The 17,890-nt window shown below is 41.2% G+C and overlaps 1 protein-coding gene across 14 annotated transcripts in view; it reads left to right on the top strand.

Annotated features, from left to right (window-relative positions):
• Positions 1-17,890, top strand: part of Numb (NUMB endocytic adaptor protein) — a 127,909-nt gene that overhangs the window by 101,245 nt on the left and 8,774 nt on the right. For all 14 annotated transcript variants that reach the window (NR_073563.1, NR_073564.1, NM_001272056.1 and 11 more), the window contains 3 exons: positions 9,338-9,412; positions 12,457-12,597; positions 16,714-16,918. Coding sequence is in view for 12 of the 14 variants with exons in the window: in NM_001272056.1 (NP_001258985.1) it covers positions 9,338-9,412; positions 12,457-12,597; positions 16,714-16,918 (421 nt within the window). In the remaining 2 variants the exon portion in view is untranslated. The remainder of the gene's footprint in view (positions 1-9,337; positions 9,413-12,456; positions 12,598-16,713; positions 16,919-17,890) is intronic.

Raw genomic sequence — 17,890 nt, 5'->3', positions numbered from 1 at the left:
GCCTACTTAGTTCATTTCCCATATGCAAAAATCAAACTTTTCTGAAACTTGGTGCAGATATCATTGACCTACCTACCCCAGGTCATACATCTTGTATTCTTAGATAGTTTTTAGGATTTGCTTTATTTTTCCTTTTGAAAGCATATTTCAGGGACTGGAAAGATAGCTTAAGTCATTCTAACAAACATGCGGATCTGAGTTTGAACTGTAGCACTCATGTAAGAACTGTTGGTTAGATACCATAGCACACATAGATTGATAACATCAATGCTGACGAGGCAGAGACAGAACCATCCCTGGGCTCACTGGCCTAATTCCAGAGTAGTGAGAGACGTTCTCTCAAAGGATGCAGACAGTGTTTCTGAGGATGACACCTAAAGTTGTTTTCTGTGAACGTGTGTGCGTGCGCGCGCGCGCGCGCACACACACACACACACACACACGAAAGTACAATAGGACAAAACCTTGACTTGAGAGGAAAGAAGAGACAAAAGACGAGAGTAACCATAAACTTTTATATTCACCTTTTGTCTCCTTTTTTTCCCTTTTTTTAAGATTTATTTATTATTATATCTAAGTACACTGTAGCTGTCTTCAGACACAAGAAGAGGGTGTCAGATCTCCTTACAGATGGTTGTGAGCCACCATGTGATTGCTGGGATTTGAACTCAGGACCTTTGGAAGAGCAGTCAGTGCTCTTACCCGCTGAGCCATCTCTCCAGCTCTCCTTTTTTTTTTTTTTTTTTTTTTTCTATGCAGTGATCTTTTAAAGGTCTTGGTTATTGACCTCTTTTAGATTTTAAGGAGTAAATTATTAATTTTCAGAGGTCCTCACATACACACACTGTATTCATAGCATCTCAGTGGTTCTCAAGTCTCAAGTCAGCTTTAGTATATAAAACATATTAGGAAATTGTCTTAGTCAGGGTTTCTATTCCTGCAGAAAACATCATGACCAAGAAGCAAGTTGGGAAGGGAAGGGCTTATTCAGCTTACACTTTTCTTTTTGTTTTTTGTGTTTTGTTTTGTTTTGGAGACAGGGTTTCTCTGTATAGCCCTAGCTGTCCTGGAACTCACTCTGTAGACCAGGCTGGCCTCAAACTCAGAAATCTACCTGCCTCTGCCTCCCAAGTGCTGGGATTTAAAGACGTGCGCCACCACTGCCTGGCTCAGCTTGCACTTTTATACTGCTATTCATCACTAAAGGAAGTCAGGACTAGAACTCAGGCAGGGAAGCAGGAGCTGATGCAGAGGCCATGGAGGGATGTTACTTACTGGCTTGCTTCCCCTGGCTTGCTCAGCTTGCTCTCTTATAGAACCCAAGACTTCCAGCCCAGAGATGGTACCACCCACAATCGGCCTCCCCTCTGATCACTAATTGAGAAGATGCCTTACAGCTGGACCTCATGGAGGCATTTCCCCAACTGAAGCTCCTTTCTCTGTGATAACTCCAACCTGTGTCAAGTTGACACACAAAAGTAGCCAGTAAAGGAATGTACCATCCTTTCCTAACAAAGGTGAATAAGACGTCTTGATTTTCATAGCACAGTTACTCTCTTGTTTTTAGGTAACTTTTATAACTTTTATACTTTTATACTTATAACTTTTATACTTTTATACTTCCTAACAAAGGTGAATAAGACGTCTTGATTTTCATAGCACAGTTACTCTCTTGTTTTTAGGTAACTTTTATAACTTTTATACTTCTTTGTTTTTCCTTAAACTTTCAGAATATCCCAGTATTTGGGAGGCAGAGGTGGGTGGATCTCTGTAAGTTTGAGGCCAGCCTGGTCTACATAGTGAGTTTCAGAATAGCAGAGCTTACATAGTGAGAAAAAAAGCAAAAAGCTGCCACCACAACAAAACAAACAATAACAAGGAACCCTTTCAAAATTTCTTACTCTGTTCACTTTTTTCAGCTTGCTTCCTACTTCACTGACCCAGCAGTGCTGAGGCCTGTGACTTTGTAGTAGAGCACTTGCCTGTGAGTGAAATTCTGGGTTCAGTCTCAGTGTCACATCCACTTGCCTGTCTGTAACCTGTGCCCGTATGTTGTTGTTTCTTCCTTTTGGTAGGGCAGGCTGGCACTTGCATTTATTTACAGCTGTCTAAGAGTCCCACTCCCATTGTCTGCACACATGCTCCCTGTTCCCTTCCAGGCTTTGTCTTGCTGTTACCTCATTTGTCGTTCCATACACTTTCTTTCCTTATTTGTTTCCATGTCTCTTTATCACTGTAACATAAGTTCTCTGAGGACTCAGATCTTCACCTGTTTTGTTTGTGGTGGAATTTTCAGTGCCCAGAGTAGTATGTGGCCTTCAGTTTGTACTCTACAATATTCAGGTTTAGTGGATGAATAAATGACATGTATATTCTCAAGTTCACTCTATAATACAGAGTCAGTCAGTATTAGTGAAATCTTACCAAAGTTTTCAACAGTAACAAATGCTGTTAGAACAGAAGGGAGACTTAGACATTACAGTGGAGGCCTCTGGAGAGAGCACTGAGGCTGAGGCTGACGCTGCAGACAGAGTTTCTGGTAATGTAGTTGGAAAAGAATGAGAACTTTTAATGAAGCAGCCATTAGACATGGAGCCAACCTTCGATCTGGGGGAGTTGTGTTTCTATGCTTTATTGCTTTGGAGAGTGTGGTATATTTGTTCAGCGTGTCATTATCCTCAGAAATTCCAATACCAAGTTAGTGACTTCAAGGCCTTTCTCTTCAATTTTTAGATAAAATTTAAAATAACAACAGCTGAATCCAAGTTCCCTGTGGGAAAAAAAGGTCTCTAATTTATTATAAGGGACATTGTATCATGCTTGCCTAGCTAATATGTCATTATTACTCTGTGGTGACTGAGTTATCTCTGAGTGTAGGTGCTGCTTCTGGGAACTTGAGAGCTGTGCCACATTTGCTTGCTGGGGCCTTCGTGGCATCTCTTTTCTTTGGCTGACATGAGAACACTCTGCACCCTTTTAAACCTCAGCTCTCCAGAGCTAAGCTTTACCCTAACCTATCTTGTCTCCAAATAATTCATCAATTCTGTTTATGGCAATGTGTTCTTATCTTACTAGTGATTTTTTTTTTTTTAAAGATTTAGTGAGTACACTGTAACTGTCTTCAGACACCAGAAGAGGGCATTGGATCTCACTACAGATGGTTGTGAGCCACCATCTGGGATGGTGGGAATTGACTCAGGACCTCTGGAAGAGCAGTCAGTGCTCTTAATGCTGAGCCACCTCATTAGTGATCTTGGGACTCATAGAATTTTAGATTTAGACAAAACCCTAAGGAGTGAGTCACAGTCTAATACTGGATAGGTTATAAATATGGGGGGTGGTGCAGAATAATGAATTATCTTCCTAAAGACTCAGCTAATGACTACATTCTAGAAAAATCTTGAGAGCATAGCCCACCATATTTGTCTTTGAAAATCAAGTTTTATTGTAAAAAGACCATGCCCGTTTGCACACATAATGAGGCTTCTTTTGTGCTACAATGACAATTGAGGAGTTGCCATGCAGAGTATATGGCTAACAATGCCTTCACAGAGAATGTGCCAATCCCTGATTTAAACAATGTAAAAACCCATTCCTGTAAGTATAACTCATTTCTTCCAGCGTAGCATTAGTGTGTCAAGTGAAAGCAATGGAAGGCTCCTCTAGTTTACAGAGGTTGTCACCAGCATGCTGTGGTCACTGGCTTTCAATTTATTTTAAAAAGTTATTTCTGCTTAATCACTCTGAAGGACTGGGGATACAGCTCAGTTGGCAAAGTGCTTGACTGTCATGCATAAGGTTCAGTCCCAGCACTCCATACACGAAGCATAGTAGCACCATCCTGTAATTCCAGAAGGTCAAGGCAGGAGAAGCACAGGCTCAAGGCCAGCTGTTACCTAGAGAGTTCAAAGGGAGCAAGACCCTGTCTCCAAATTAGGCAAACAAGAATTACAAAATGTGTAGTTCTCTTACTAGCAGCAGGTCTCACAGTGGCTGTAGTTGACTGTAGTAGTTTTCTTCAATGTCAAAGACTGCTTAGTAGCCATATGGGTTTAGATAAACAAAGAGTTGAAGCCAGCCTAGACTACATAGTAAAACTTTGTCTTAAAAAAAGAAGAGAAAAGAAAAAAGAAAGAAAATAAAATTTAGAAGATTTGCTCATAATAAAGAAATTTAGAGCAGATATTAGTTTTTTATTTTCAAGCTGGGTATTTAGCAAGTAAAGTGACTACTTGGAAGTTACACTCTTCACTGGTCATTTTTCGCGCATAGGTTAGCTTGATCCTTCTGCTTAGATTTCACTAAATTCTAAGTTACTAAAATTCTGTCTATGTTAGGTCCATTTTCTTTCTTTGGAAAATAGGCAAGTTTGGTCTTCAGTATGGAACTTTTTTTTATCTTTAGTATTAAATGGTTTATGGCAGCATTAGCCAGTGTGAGTTCTACCCGTAACCTTGAAATGATTACCAAGCCAGAATGTGTTGTAACAACGGTAATGAACTCATTCTTAGTTTCTCACATGTACAGTACCACTACCACAGTTTTATTAGTGTCTAAATTATGCAGCTTTTGGAGGAAGTATTTCTACCACAAGTAAGCCCTACATTTCATGCTCATTCTGAACTACCTTTTTTATTAGTAGGTTTTGTTATTTGACGACGTCATATAATGCATTCTAGTTACTCTTTTTCAGCCTCACTTACTGCCCTCCCACTCCCAGCCTCTGCCCCACTTCTTTCTTACAGATCTCTTTCCACAATCACAAGTCTTTGTCTTGTTTTGTGTCCCACAAGACTATCCTGTGACTGTGGGTTTGGAACTATCAGTAGCAGCCTGATGGGCTCACTAGTGGGTTCACAGCTGGACACTGCCTCTCCCAGAATCCAATTGTCTTGTATGTAATACATTACTATCATTTTTTTGTTTCCATAACCATAAAATTGAGCCAAGGGTGAATTTTAGAAAATCTCTAAATATTATAAGGAATCTATCAAGGAGAACAATTCTAAAGTGACTTATTTTCCCCTACCTTCAATTGGCTAACCTTTTGCTATCTGTTGCTGCAAATGCTGAATACTGAAGTTTATGGTAGTATAGTGTGATGTGTGATGAATCTGCAGTGAACATGATAAGGGCTTTCTAGGCCATTTACAGCTATTTCTGTCATTGGATAGCTGCCTTCTCTATTCCTACAGCAGATATTTAACAAACTCTTTGAACATAAAAAAGGAAAAACTAAGCTGGGCAGTGGTGGCACACACCTTTAATCCCAGCACTTGGGGAGGCAGAGGCAGGCGGATTTCTGAGTTCGAGGTCTACAGAGTGAGTTCCAGGACAGCCAGGGCTATACAGAGAAACCCTGTCTCAAAAAACCAAAAACAAACAAATAAAACCAAAAAAAAAAAAAAAAAAGGAAAAAAACGAATGTCCTTAACTTAGTATACCTGAAAGCACAACTTTAAAAGAAATTAATAGTAGCAGTAAAGTAGTGGTGGTAGGTGGCTACCAGTTTACCTTTTTAAGAAGCCCAGGTACTGTATATATACTCTAACCCTTTTAATGCATGTGCCTATATGTTGCACATGAAGAACAGAAACTATATCCTTTGTTTAGCATTTAAATAGTAGCACTTAATCCAGACTTGTTTTATGCTTCTAGAGTAACTAGCAAGTGCATGCTAGTTTTTCACAATCTTCTAAACATCCTTTGTCATCTGCCTGCCTCATTGCTCTATGTTTAACTCTCCTTTTTATGGAAAAGGGTTTTTTTTTTTTAAAGAAAAAAAAGCATAGTCTTGGTGTGAATGCCTCCTACCTTAACCCGTTTAGTGTTGAGGTTACAAGGATTACAAGCATTCAGCACCACATCTAGCCTTAAATAAAGCCTGTTGTTGTCATAGTTGTTTTGAGACAAACAGAGCCTTGAACTCACAGCCTGCTTCTGTCTGTCAGGTGCTGGGATCAGAGGTATGTGCCACCACACTCAGTTAATAAACGTTTTAAAGAGTGTGTTTGAGTTTATAGAATCTTTTTACCTTTCATTTACTTCTCAGCCTGTTCTGATCTAACTTCCACTTCACTGCCAGTCAGGTTCTCCAGAGACGCCAACTTGAGGATAGGTGAACATGGGTGCACATGCATACATGCAAGATAATCTGTGTGACATAGAGTATTTTAAGAGTTGGCTCATGAGTTCATGCATGTGGCAAGTAGGCTAGCAGTCTGGAAACTCAGACAATATTCCTGTGTTACAGATCAAAGGAGGCTTTCTTTCTCAACTGATTGTATAGGACCTGAACTGTTAAAGCTAATCTTTTCCTAAAGTCAGTTGTTGTTTTTGTATTTATAGCCCTGACTGTCCTGGAACTCACATAGATCCACCTGCCTCTGCCTCCCAAGTGGTGAGATTAAAGGCGTGTGCCACCACAACCACCTGGCCAAAAATCAAGTGCTCTTAACCACCAAGCCATCTCTCCTGACCTTGTTTGTTTTTTAAGATAGAGTCTTCCTTACATTGGGCTGGCCTGGAATTCCTTATGTAGTCTATCTTACTCCAACACATGATCTTGCCTTAGCCTCCTGAATGCTGGGATTACAGCCACAGCAACTTTAGACTAGTGTTTGACTTAAGCAACTAGGTATACTACCATGCCTGGACCTAAACTTCTCTTTACCTGGTACTTACTCTGTACCAGGCTGACCTTGTCTATATGTCTGTGCATAGGTCTGTGCCTGAGAATACAATGTCTGTAGTTGCATGTACCATCATACCTAGACCTAAGCCTTTCTTTCATTCCTTTTCACAAGCTCTTTGTAAGTTTGGTATTGCAGTTCATTCCAAATATAGTCAAGTTGACAACTGAGAATAGCTGTCACAATCTATCCCTTGTCAATTTGACAACACAGTCATATCTCCTTATGTACAAATGAAAACAATAACCAAGTCATTTTAATGACTGTATTCAGTTGTCTTCTGAATCCCACATAGCTGGGTGCTTGACAGACACCTTAGACTTCCTGAAATTTCCTATCTTAGCCAGAGCTACTTTTTCACTCAAGTGACACAAGACAGGAACCTATCCCCTCCCCTATACTGTGTAAAACCACCTTTGCAATCTCAGTCAAGATAGCTCCATCCTGATTCTTTCCTGCCTGGAATCTTGCTTATTGATCTCTATCTGACCTCAGGTACACTGCTGCAAAGTGATGTTTTAAAATGCAAGTCTAGGGACTGGAAAGTTCACTGAATTAAGAGCATTGCTGCTCTTCCAGAGGAACCAAGTGCAGGCCTCAGTACCCACCTCAGGCAACTCATAACTGTCTGTAACTGACACTCGAGAGGAACCAGAACCACCTCTGACAGCCACAGACCTGTGCATAAACATAAAGAGCAATTAAAAATAAGAGGTTTTTAAAAAATGCAAATCTAGCGCTGGTGCAGTAGTTTAGTGTTTGGTAAAGACCCTTGCTGCCAAGGCTGATGGCCTGAGTTTAATCTCCAGGGTGACACGATAGCGGGAAAGAGCCGACTCCAGTGAGGCCTCTGTGCACTCGCGATCAGATGTGATAAGTAAGAGCAGATATACAAATGTGGTTGTGTTTAATTCTTTTAGTAGCTTTCAGTTGCCCATAGAATTAAGATCCAGTTCCCTAGAAGGTGCATGAGGCCTTTCCTCCTGACTGTCTCCTGTTGCTTCATGCCCAGTCTACTTTCAAACCCACACTGAGATAGTTTCAGGGTCCCAGACTTATGTGCCCTTTGCCTTGATGGTATGTGTTCTCAGAGCATTGCTTTTCAGTGCTCTGTGAGGTGGTCTTGTAGCCACTTTTGCAGTGGCTAAAGTTTCAGATCTCACCCAGGATGTGGTGGTGGCGGCAGTGTAGCTGACAAACCTGGAGTGGGTCCTAGCCGCTTTTTAAACAAAGAGGATGCTTCCACAACCAGGATTCCTGGACTTGGGGACATGGAGAGGAGAGTAGCAGTTCTGTTGTTCCCTGTTCTTCTAGCAGCTGCTGATTAAACTCAGCCCCAGATTCCCTTTGGTCTGTACTTCTGTGACAATCCGATATCCACCTCAGCCTTTATTTGTTTTAATTTACTTATATCCACAGGCAAGTTAAGAAAGGGCATTAAGTACCATTGATTCCCTCAAAGAAGAAATAAATTATCAGCTCGTTCAAAGTGATTCTTGTTTCCCGCCCAAAAACATAAAAACAAAAAACAAAAAAGCCATGGCGGTGCATGCTTTTAATCCCAGCACTCAGAAGGCAGAGGTAGACAGATCTCTGAGTTTGAAGCCAGTCTGCTCTATACGGTGAGTTCCAGGACAGCCAGGGCTACACAAAAACCCTGTCTCAAAAAACAAACAAATAAAACCAACCCTTATCTTAGCTGTAATTTTAGAATCTTCCTATGCCCTCAGAATGTTTCCCTGCATGTAATGTTAGATTTAAAAAATTGGCCTTGCACTCGGGAGGCAGAGGCAGGCAGATTTCTGAGTTCGAGGACAGCCAGGGCTATACAGAGAAACCCTGTCTCAAAAAACCAAAAAAAAAAAAAAAAAAAATTTTTTTTTTTTTGGCTAAATTGGGGCTGGAGCGGTGACTCAGCAGTTTCTGAGTTCAGTTCCCCTCACCCACATGACTGTTCACAACTGTCAATAACTCTCATCCCATGGGATCCAATTCCCTTTTCTGGTGTGCAGATATACATGCAGACAAAACATCCTTATACAGAAAATACATAAATAATTAATTTTTAAAATCTAAGCTAAATTATTATTAATTTTGAGGGGATAAATAATTACTTTTTAAAAGATTGTTCATAGAATAATTATGGTTTCTTGCCATTTTTAACTGAAAATTTCAGGTGACAAAGGGTCACACCAGTTTTCAGAGGATAGCAGAATGGTTCAGAGCTGATTGGGATTTCTCTGTCCCTCTCTGTCCCTGCAGGTCTCCGTGTGGTGTAACTCCTTATGCACTCAGTATTCTCAGACTCTTAGGTTTCTCGACTGCGTTTTTAAATGGTGAAGACTCTTGTTGTGACTTCTTTGCCTTTTCTGGAATGTGTTACCTTGTTCTACTTGTATTTGTCTCTTCTCCCTTACTTAGTTATCTTAGGATTTGTGTTGTTTCTGAAGCCATAGCTCTGGCTTGTTTCTTCCTGAATGTCTCTGCGGTTTGGTTTGAGTACCTGGCTTTGGGCATCATTCCTGAAGCTGGGCTTCCTCTCTCCTTGTGACTTGTTGGAGGATGGAAATCTGTATTTTCTGAGTTCGTTTCTTTTTAATATTATGTGTGGGTGTGTCTCCTCCCTCCCCCTTCTCTTTTAAAAGACGGGAAAGAAAGCAGTGAAGGCCGTTCTGTGGGTGTCAGCGGATGGGCTCAGAGTTGTGGACGAGAAAACTAAGGTAAGAGTTTTGTGAGTTTAAATGCTGCTTCTCATGTGATTTCTCTCTAGTGATAAAATGCCATTAAGTGTTGTAGTAGCTCTATAAGATCCTGCCACTGTGTCCACAGTACAGCCTTTGAGAGACTGTTTCAGTGTCCAGGAAACTAGTTTAGTAACTCGTTTACTTTATGAACTGAATCTCTCAGCATTTTGTTGTACATGATGTAGCGTATCTTATGTACCCAGCATTAATATTTCATGCTAAGATGTGAGTTCTGTTTTTATTCTGTTTACTTTTTTCAGATCCTTGAATATAAAAGGTAATGTATCTTTTACTGTAGTTTTTAGATGACAGGCCACATGTTTACTGTGCCTTGTTCCTTAGGAAATGTCTTAGTGCTGAATGAACCGGCTGCTGAGAGCCCTGAGAGGCGAGGGCCACTGTAGGTTCACACGGTATTCTAGGTAGCACTCATTTGAGAGAAAGGGACCCTGAACGCCCAAGATATGCATGGTCAATTAATCAGTAATAAATTTTCTTAAGACCTAAAGTCAGGAAATGCTTTTTAACCAGAAGTTAATTTGGATAAAGTTAAGCGAATCAAAAACCGGTGTGAGAAGCAGTTTAATGATTCTTTTTTTTTCTTTTTCTTTTGTTTTTTGTTTTTGTTTTTGTTTTTCTTTTTTTTTTTTTTTTTGTTTTTTGTTTTTTGAGACAGGGTTTTTCTGTGTAGCCCTGGCTGTCCTGGAACTCATTTTGTAGACCAGGCTGGCCTCGAACTCAGAAATCCGCCTGCCTCTGCCTCCTGAGTGCTGGGATTAAAGGTGTGTGCCACCACGCCCGGCTCAGTTTAATGATTCTTAAATGGCTTAATATAGCAACATTTCAGACCTTTGAAATGCTAAAAATATTTATAGGCTTAAATTTAACACATTTTTCAGCAGTAGAGATTTTTTTTTCTCTTTTTTTTTTTTTTTTTTTTTTTTTTTTTTTTTTTTGGTGTTTTTGAGACAGGGTTTCTCTGTGTGGTCCTGGCTGTCCTGGAACTCACTTTGTAGACTAGGCTGGCCTCGAACTCAGAAATCTGCCTGCCTCTGCCTCCCGAGTGCTGGGATTAAAGGCGTGCACCACCATGTCCAGCTAGCAGTAGAGATTTTAAGTATATTTTTAAACTTGTATCCTTTTAATACATTTTTTGGATGAAATTTATTTTTGAAAAAAGGTCTTGCTGAGACAGTGCTTTCAGCGGTTAAGAGCACTGACTGCTCTTCCAGAGGTCCTGAGTTCAATTCCCAGCAACCCCGTGGTGGCTCACAGCCATCTGTAATGGGATCTGGTGTCCTCTTCTAATGTGTCTGAAGACAGCTACAGTGTACTCATGAATAAAGTAAATAAGCAAATCTGAGAGAGAGAATGAGAGACAGAGAGAGAGACAGAAAGAGAGATATCTTGCGGTCTTGCTGAGTTTGATCTAACAATTCCCCTGCGTCAGCCTCCCAAGTGCTGGGATAACAGGCTTGTGCCACCATACCAAGCAAATTTATCATTCTCATGGCTATGCATTTGCTTTTTACTGTATTTGGAAACTGATTTACCCTTTGATGGCTACTTTTTTAGAACCTACATTTATGAATTTCATTCTTTCCATGTTGACTGATAAGTTACTGGTAGATGGTTAGTTGAGTTGGAGGGGGACAGTCTCTCTGTGTAGCCCAGTCTCTTGTCTTGAGTTCAGTATGCAGCAATCCAGTTTGGCCTTGAATGTGCATCAGTTCTCTTGGCCTAGCGTCCAAGTTCTGGGATTGCAGGCGTGAGCCACCATGTGCACTGTAATTGGCAGTGTATCAGTATTGGATCCATCTTCCCACCTTTATATTTTCCCTATTATCAAGGATTAATATAATGTTGGAATTAGTGCTTGTGACAAGATCATGCTGTGATCTGCACAAATTAGTATAAACATAGAAGTCTGAACTTAAGGTCCCTAACCTTTCTTTGAGCAAGAAACTATGTTGTGGTGATGCACCAATCTCTAGCATACAAAGAGATAGAAACTGTGATTCATTCTCACAGAGAAAGCTGAGATGCAACCATAAAATAATCTAGCAGAAGCAGATAGAACTTGTAAAGCGGGCATTAAAATTGCACTGAGGGATATGAAAAAAATGCTACTATTGAATAAACAGCTAGATAATCTCAGAAGTTCTGGGGGAAAAAAGCAAATAAAATTTAAGGGTTGGGCATGGTGGCACATGCCATTAATCCCAATTCAGGAGGCAGAGCCAGAAGGATCTCTGAGTTCCAGGACAGCTATAGCTACATGGTGAGACTCTATATCAAAAAAAAAAAAAAAAGGAAGGAAGGAAGGAAGGAAGGAAGGAAGGAAGGAAGAAAGAAAGAAAGAAAGAAAGAAAGAAAGAAAGAAAGAAAGAAAGAAAGAAAGAAAGAAAGAAAGAAAGAAAGAAAACTCTACATTTTAAAAATAGAATACTTGAACTAAAAACTTTATACTGGATGGAGATACAGTTTTTTGGTTTTGTTTTGTTTTGTTTTGTTTTGTTTCGAGACAGGGTTTCTCTGTGTAGCCCTGGCTGTCCTGGAACTCACTCTGTAGACCAGGCTGGCCTTGAACTCAGAAATCCGCCTGCCTCTGCCTCTGCCTCCCTAGCACTGGGATCCGCCCAGCTGAGATACAGTTATTTGAAAGGGGGAAGTATAGAATAATACGTATTATCATTCTAATTTGTATAACATATAGTGGGAACTCAGTATTATATGATTTTGCTGTATTTGCAAATAAACCAAGAGGACTTAACCATTTGTTTATGTATGCATACTGTCAAATTGAACACGGCAACAACTGTGGAAGAGCTCTGAGCTAGAACCAAGGGACACACACACACTTCAGAATATGGAGATGAGTTAGAGAACTGTTGAGCCAAGTGATGCCTCCTAATCAGCCTCTGTAGGGATTCTGCATTGCACAGTGAACACCCTGAGCTGCTTCTGAGAAGACCAGATTCCTCATAAGCCTTCTCTTGCTTTCTGTTTCCATTTTCTAGGACCTCATAGTTGACCAGACAATAGAAAAAGTTTCCTTCTGTGCCCCAGATAGGAACTTTGACAGAGCCTTTTCTTACATATGTCGTGATGGCACCACTCGGCGATGGATCTGTCATTGTTTCATGGCTGTCAAAGACACGGTAAGTCCAGCATGGCATATGCTGTCATGAGGATTCTAGCTGAGCTGCTTTCAGCTAGTGTTGGCAAAGCAGTTTCCACTACACTTTTTTAATAAGAACATGATGCTAAGGCTGCTTACACTAGTGCCTTTGTTATAAGATTCTATTCAAGTAATTCTCAAGCTTGCTTTGAGCCCGTGAGCTGGAAATCAGAACGCAAAGCCATTGCCCAAGATATAGAGTTATTAAAGTGAAGCAGAGATGCCCTGGTGAGCTCATTGGCTGATACCTTGGTTCATTCCCCAGCACCACAAAGAAAGGAAGAAAGCAGAAAGCAAAGAGATTGGGCACTGGAAGTGGGGGACACGAGATGGCATAGATACAACATTTCACCATATTACTGAGCTTTTTGAGTTGCAGCTCTTCATCTGTAAAGTATTTGCAGAGTTTGTTGTTGTTTTTGGTTTGTTTTGGTTTTGGTTTTGTTTTTTTAAAGATTTATTTATTTATTATATGTAAGTACACTGTAGCTGTCTTCAGACACACCAGAAGAGGGTGCTGGATCTCATTATGAATGGTTGCAAGCCACCATGTGGTTGCTGGGATTTGAACTCAGGACCTTTGGAAGAGCAGTCAGTGCTCTTAACTGCTGAGCCGTCTCTCCTGCCCCATTTTTGTTTTATTTTATAAGACTAGCGTTTATAGCCAGGCAGTGGGAGTACACACCTTTGATACCAGCACTTGAGAGGCAGAGGCAGGCAGATCTCTGTGAGTTCAAGGGCAGCCTGTTCTACAGTTTCAGGACACCAGGACTACACAAGAGAAACCCTGTCTTGAAAAGCAAAAAGCAAGCAAACAAAATTGAATAGATTTTGTGTTCTCTTGATTAGCCAAGTTTGATTCCCAGTACCTATAGAAGGTCTTGTGATCCCCACAACTGCAGCTCCAGGAGATTCAGTGCCTCTGGCCTATTTCAACACCAGCTACACTCACATGCACATAGCACAGAACAGAAAGGAAGGGTTGGACTGAGATAGAAATTAATGCACAGAAATAGATTTTCATTTTGAGACAAAGTCTCCTTGCTCTATAGCCCAAACTGACTTTAAACTTGTTTTTCTACCTCAGCCCCACTAAATGCTGAAATTATAGGCCTTATACCTGGATGAAGATTTATTTATATTTACTTTTCTTCTTTGTGGTGCTGGAGATCAAACCCCAGGCCTTATACTTTCACCAATGGCCTTTCCTGGCCGCTAACAGTGCCAAGCCTCAGCTGCTCTCCATGATCCCCTTCATGCCTTCAAAACCAGTACCATCTGAATGATTCTTACACATTACCAAGTCCAGCTGCAGCACAAGGTCTATCCTAACACACAACTTCATTGTGCTCTTGGAAAATATTTCCCAGAAAATTTCACCCCAGTGATGCTGGTCTCTTCTTAATCACTGCTAATTTCTTAGCTCCACCTAACCAGCATCATTTGTCCCAGTAACTCCTTCTATTCTTGACTCTAAAGCCAGAGCCATGTGGCCAAAGCTGCCAAATTCTGCTACTTGCTAGGACTAGAACATGGCCCTCTTGTTCATTTGCAAACACATAAACAATCAGTTTATATGGGTGGAATTTTGCCCCAAGGTCACCACTCCCTTAATTTCATTTAATATCCTTGAACACGGGATTTAGCTCCATTCCACTTCTGCTGCCCCTTTAGTCTTTGAACCATACATTTTTTATTTTCCTTTCTAAGCTTGCCATGCTTGATCAAAATGTTCTACATTTTCATAGGAGTGAACCACAGGACAGAGTCTATACTAGGCTTTTTGGAGACTTCTTTGTCAAAGCAATTAATCTGAATTTCTTCACCTTAGCTTCAGGCAGACTCTTCAGACAAGAGCAAAAGCAGCCATTCTTCACCAAAATATCACAAGAACACTCTCTAGACAACATATTAAAATTCTTCTCCTCTGAAACTTCCTGAGCCAGGCCCCCACAATTCAAATCACCTTCAGTTCCACTGTCTGCCATGCTCCAACTTGGATGGCCCATCAAGCCCCACTTAAAGCATCCCATTGGATTCCTAATCCAAAGTTCCAAAATCCACATTCCTCGAAACAAAAGCACATTCAGGCCTATCACAGCAATATTCTAGTCCCTGGTACCAACTTCTCTCATAGGGTTTATTGCTGTGAAGAGACACCATGACCAAGACAACTCTTACTCTTTAATTGAGCAACTCTTTAATAAAGGACAACATTTAATTGGGGCTGGCTTATCAGTTCAGTCCATTATCATCATTACAGGAGGCATCACAGCAGGCAGGCAGTCATGTTGCTGGAGGAGGTGCTGAGAGTTCTACATCTTGATCCAAAGGCAGCCAGGAGGATACTGTCTTCTGTAGGCAGCCAGGAGGAGGGTCTGAATCACACTGGCCAGACTTGAGCACACATGTATGTATGTATGTATGTATGTATGTATGTATGTATGTGTGTATGTATGTGTGTATGTGTGTGTGTATAGGAGACCTCCAAGCCCCACCTCTACAGTGACACACTTCCTCTAACAAAGCTCCACCTCCTTTCATAAGGTCACACCTCCAATAGTGTTACTTCCCATGGACCAAGCATATTCAAACCACCACAGAAGGCGTGAGGGGAAGGCTGCTCCCGCCAACACTGGAAAAAGGGAAAAGCAAGGCTTTCCTAGTCCCTTTGTTTATTTATTTGTTTTCAAGACAGGGTTTCTGAGTGTGTAGAACTGGCTGTCCTGAACTCAATACCAGGCTGGCCTCTAACTCACAAAGATCTGCCTGCCTCTGCCTCCTGAGTGCTGGGAATAAAGGCGTGCCCACTAGGTTTAGCACTTGAGTCCCGTATAATCTGGAGTTTTAAAGTTTGTAAACCCTCCATCCCTGACTTGTTAGCAATGTAGTCAAGCTCCTGAAATTCCTTCCTCTCCAGTGGCTTCTTAGAATGGGCTGGCAAATATTCCTGTTATTCCCCCTTTAAAAAGCAACTGGAGGGCTGGTGAGATTGCTCAGTGGGTAAGAGCACCCGACTGTTCTTCCGAAGGTCCGGAGTTCAAATCCCAGCAACCACATGGTGGCTCACAGCCATCCCTAACGAGATCTGACTCCCTCTTCTGGAGTGTCTGAAGACAGCTACAGTGTACTTACATATAATCAATAAATAAATCTAAAAAAAAAAAAAAAAAAAAGCAACTGGAGGGCTGGAAAAAATGGCTCAGTAATGAAAAGCACATATTGCTTTTAGAGAGAACCTCCTCCTAATCCTGACCCTGAGTTCTGTCCCCAGCACCCAAGTCAAATGTAGCCAGTCGTTTACTAGTTTGTGGATTCTTTCTTCTTCCACCCTTCTCTACCCTTTTTCTACCCTTTCAGTCCCCTAACAGTAGATAGGAGAGAGAAAAGGATAGAGGGGAAAGGGGGCAATGTTATCCATAGACTACTTCCTGCTGATTAGGGGTGTCAAGTTCCTTGGGTAAGATTGATCTCTGCCATTATGATACCTAATTTATTCTTTCTTCTTTGCACGCAGCTGCTTAACAAACCACAGCCAACAGCAACTAACCAACAGTCCACCTCTCAGGGTTCTAGCATTTATGTACCCTCTGAAAACTTCCCAGAATTCCAAGTGTCACAAAATTACAGAAACTGTCTGCAGCTGGCAAAATCACCCTCCTGCTCGAGCATGAGGCAAATCATAGTCATCTGCTATGGACAATTTGAGGCAGGCCCAGATCCCACACCTGGGATAAAAGAAAAGCACATTCCTGTTTCTTGTGTTTTTAAAAAAGAAAACAACATTCTCACTTCAGTCAAGCATCTCACAACCTCCTGAAACTTCAGCTCCAGGGTGATCCAACACCTCTGGCCTTTGAGGTGTTCACTCAAAGTTATCTGTATTCACGTGCACAAGAAAACAAGCGCGCACGCGCGTGTACACACACACACACACACAGAGAATTAAAAATTAAAGGGAAATTGGAGACTTAGATATAAAGACAGTTTGTCTGGCATGTTAACTTTAAACTGTAATTTACAGCAGCTGTGTTTGTATGTAGTTATTTGTGCTGTAACTCTCTCTCATAGAGCTTTCAAAACCTGCTCTCTACAGGGGGAAAGACTGAGCCACGCCGTGGGCTGTGCTTTTGCAGCCTGTTTAGAGCGTAAACAGAAGCGGGAGAAGGAGTGTGGCGTCACTGCTACTTTTGATGCCAGTAGAACCACTTTCACAAGAGAAGGATCATTCCGTGTCACAACTGCCACTGAGCAAGCCGAAAGAGAGGAGATCATGAAACAGTTGCAAGATGCCAAGAAAGGTACAGTGTGTTCTACTGTAATGTGTTTATTTAATTCAGGTTTTCTCAACAGGTTTATAGACATGTGTCTTACAGACTGAAGGAACCCTTGGATTGCAGGTGAAGCTCAGTGACAGAGCATTCCCACATGTTCAAGGTCCTGGCTTCTATTTTTAGCATTCCCAATCCCTGCCCACACCATGCACTCAAAGACATATTCCTTAGCAATACATGAAGACCTTAACGACAAAACTAAAAATCTTACAAAAGTGCCTTCTTTAGACTGGCTTAAAAACCGTTTATGCTGTTCATTATAGTACGTCCTAAGGAAGGTGAGAGAGAAGTTGAAGAAGTGCAGAGAAACATCCCTTGTTCCCTGCCCATTCCTGTCCCTGGAACAGATTTAATTCTGATGCACTCTCTCTCTCTCTGTGAGACATAAATACCATCAAAGACTTAAGACCTGGGGAGAAAGCATAGCCCTGGGGTTTAGGGATACAAAGGGCACACTAGTTATGATGTGGTCGAGAGTTAATGGTGATACTGTGCCTGTTACAGGACTGGTATAATAATCCTGAGTCACAAAAGTGGCTTTGGGGTTTTTGCATGTGTCTTTGTGTGTGTGATATGAGTGTTGGTGTTTTTACATTTGTATGAAGGTTCATATATGTGTGTGAGAGTGTGCAGAAGCCAAAGCCAAAACCACAAGTCATCTTCACTAGCACTCTATTCTTTTTTTATATAACTTTTTAAATTTTGTTTGTTTGTTTGTTTTTGTTTTTGTTTTTGTTTTTCAAGACAGGGTTTCTCTGTGTAGCCCTGGCTGTCCTGGAACTCGCTCTGTAGACCAGGCTGACCTCAAACTCAGAAATCCACCTGCCTCTGCCTCCCAAGTGTTGGGATTAAAGGCGTGCGCCACCACTGCCCAGCAACTTTTTAAATTTAAATTTTTGTGTTATGGGAGTTTTGCCTGCATGTATGTGTGTGTGTGCC

The sequence above is a fragment of the Mus musculus genome, chromosome 12 (assembly GCF_000001635.26).
Source record: "Mus musculus strain C57BL/6J chromosome 12, GRCm38.p6 C57BL/6J".
Lineage (NCBI taxonomy): Eukaryota > Metazoa > Chordata > Mammalia > Rodentia > Muridae > Mus > Mus musculus.
This window is presented reverse-complemented; position numbering and strand designations above follow the sequence as displayed.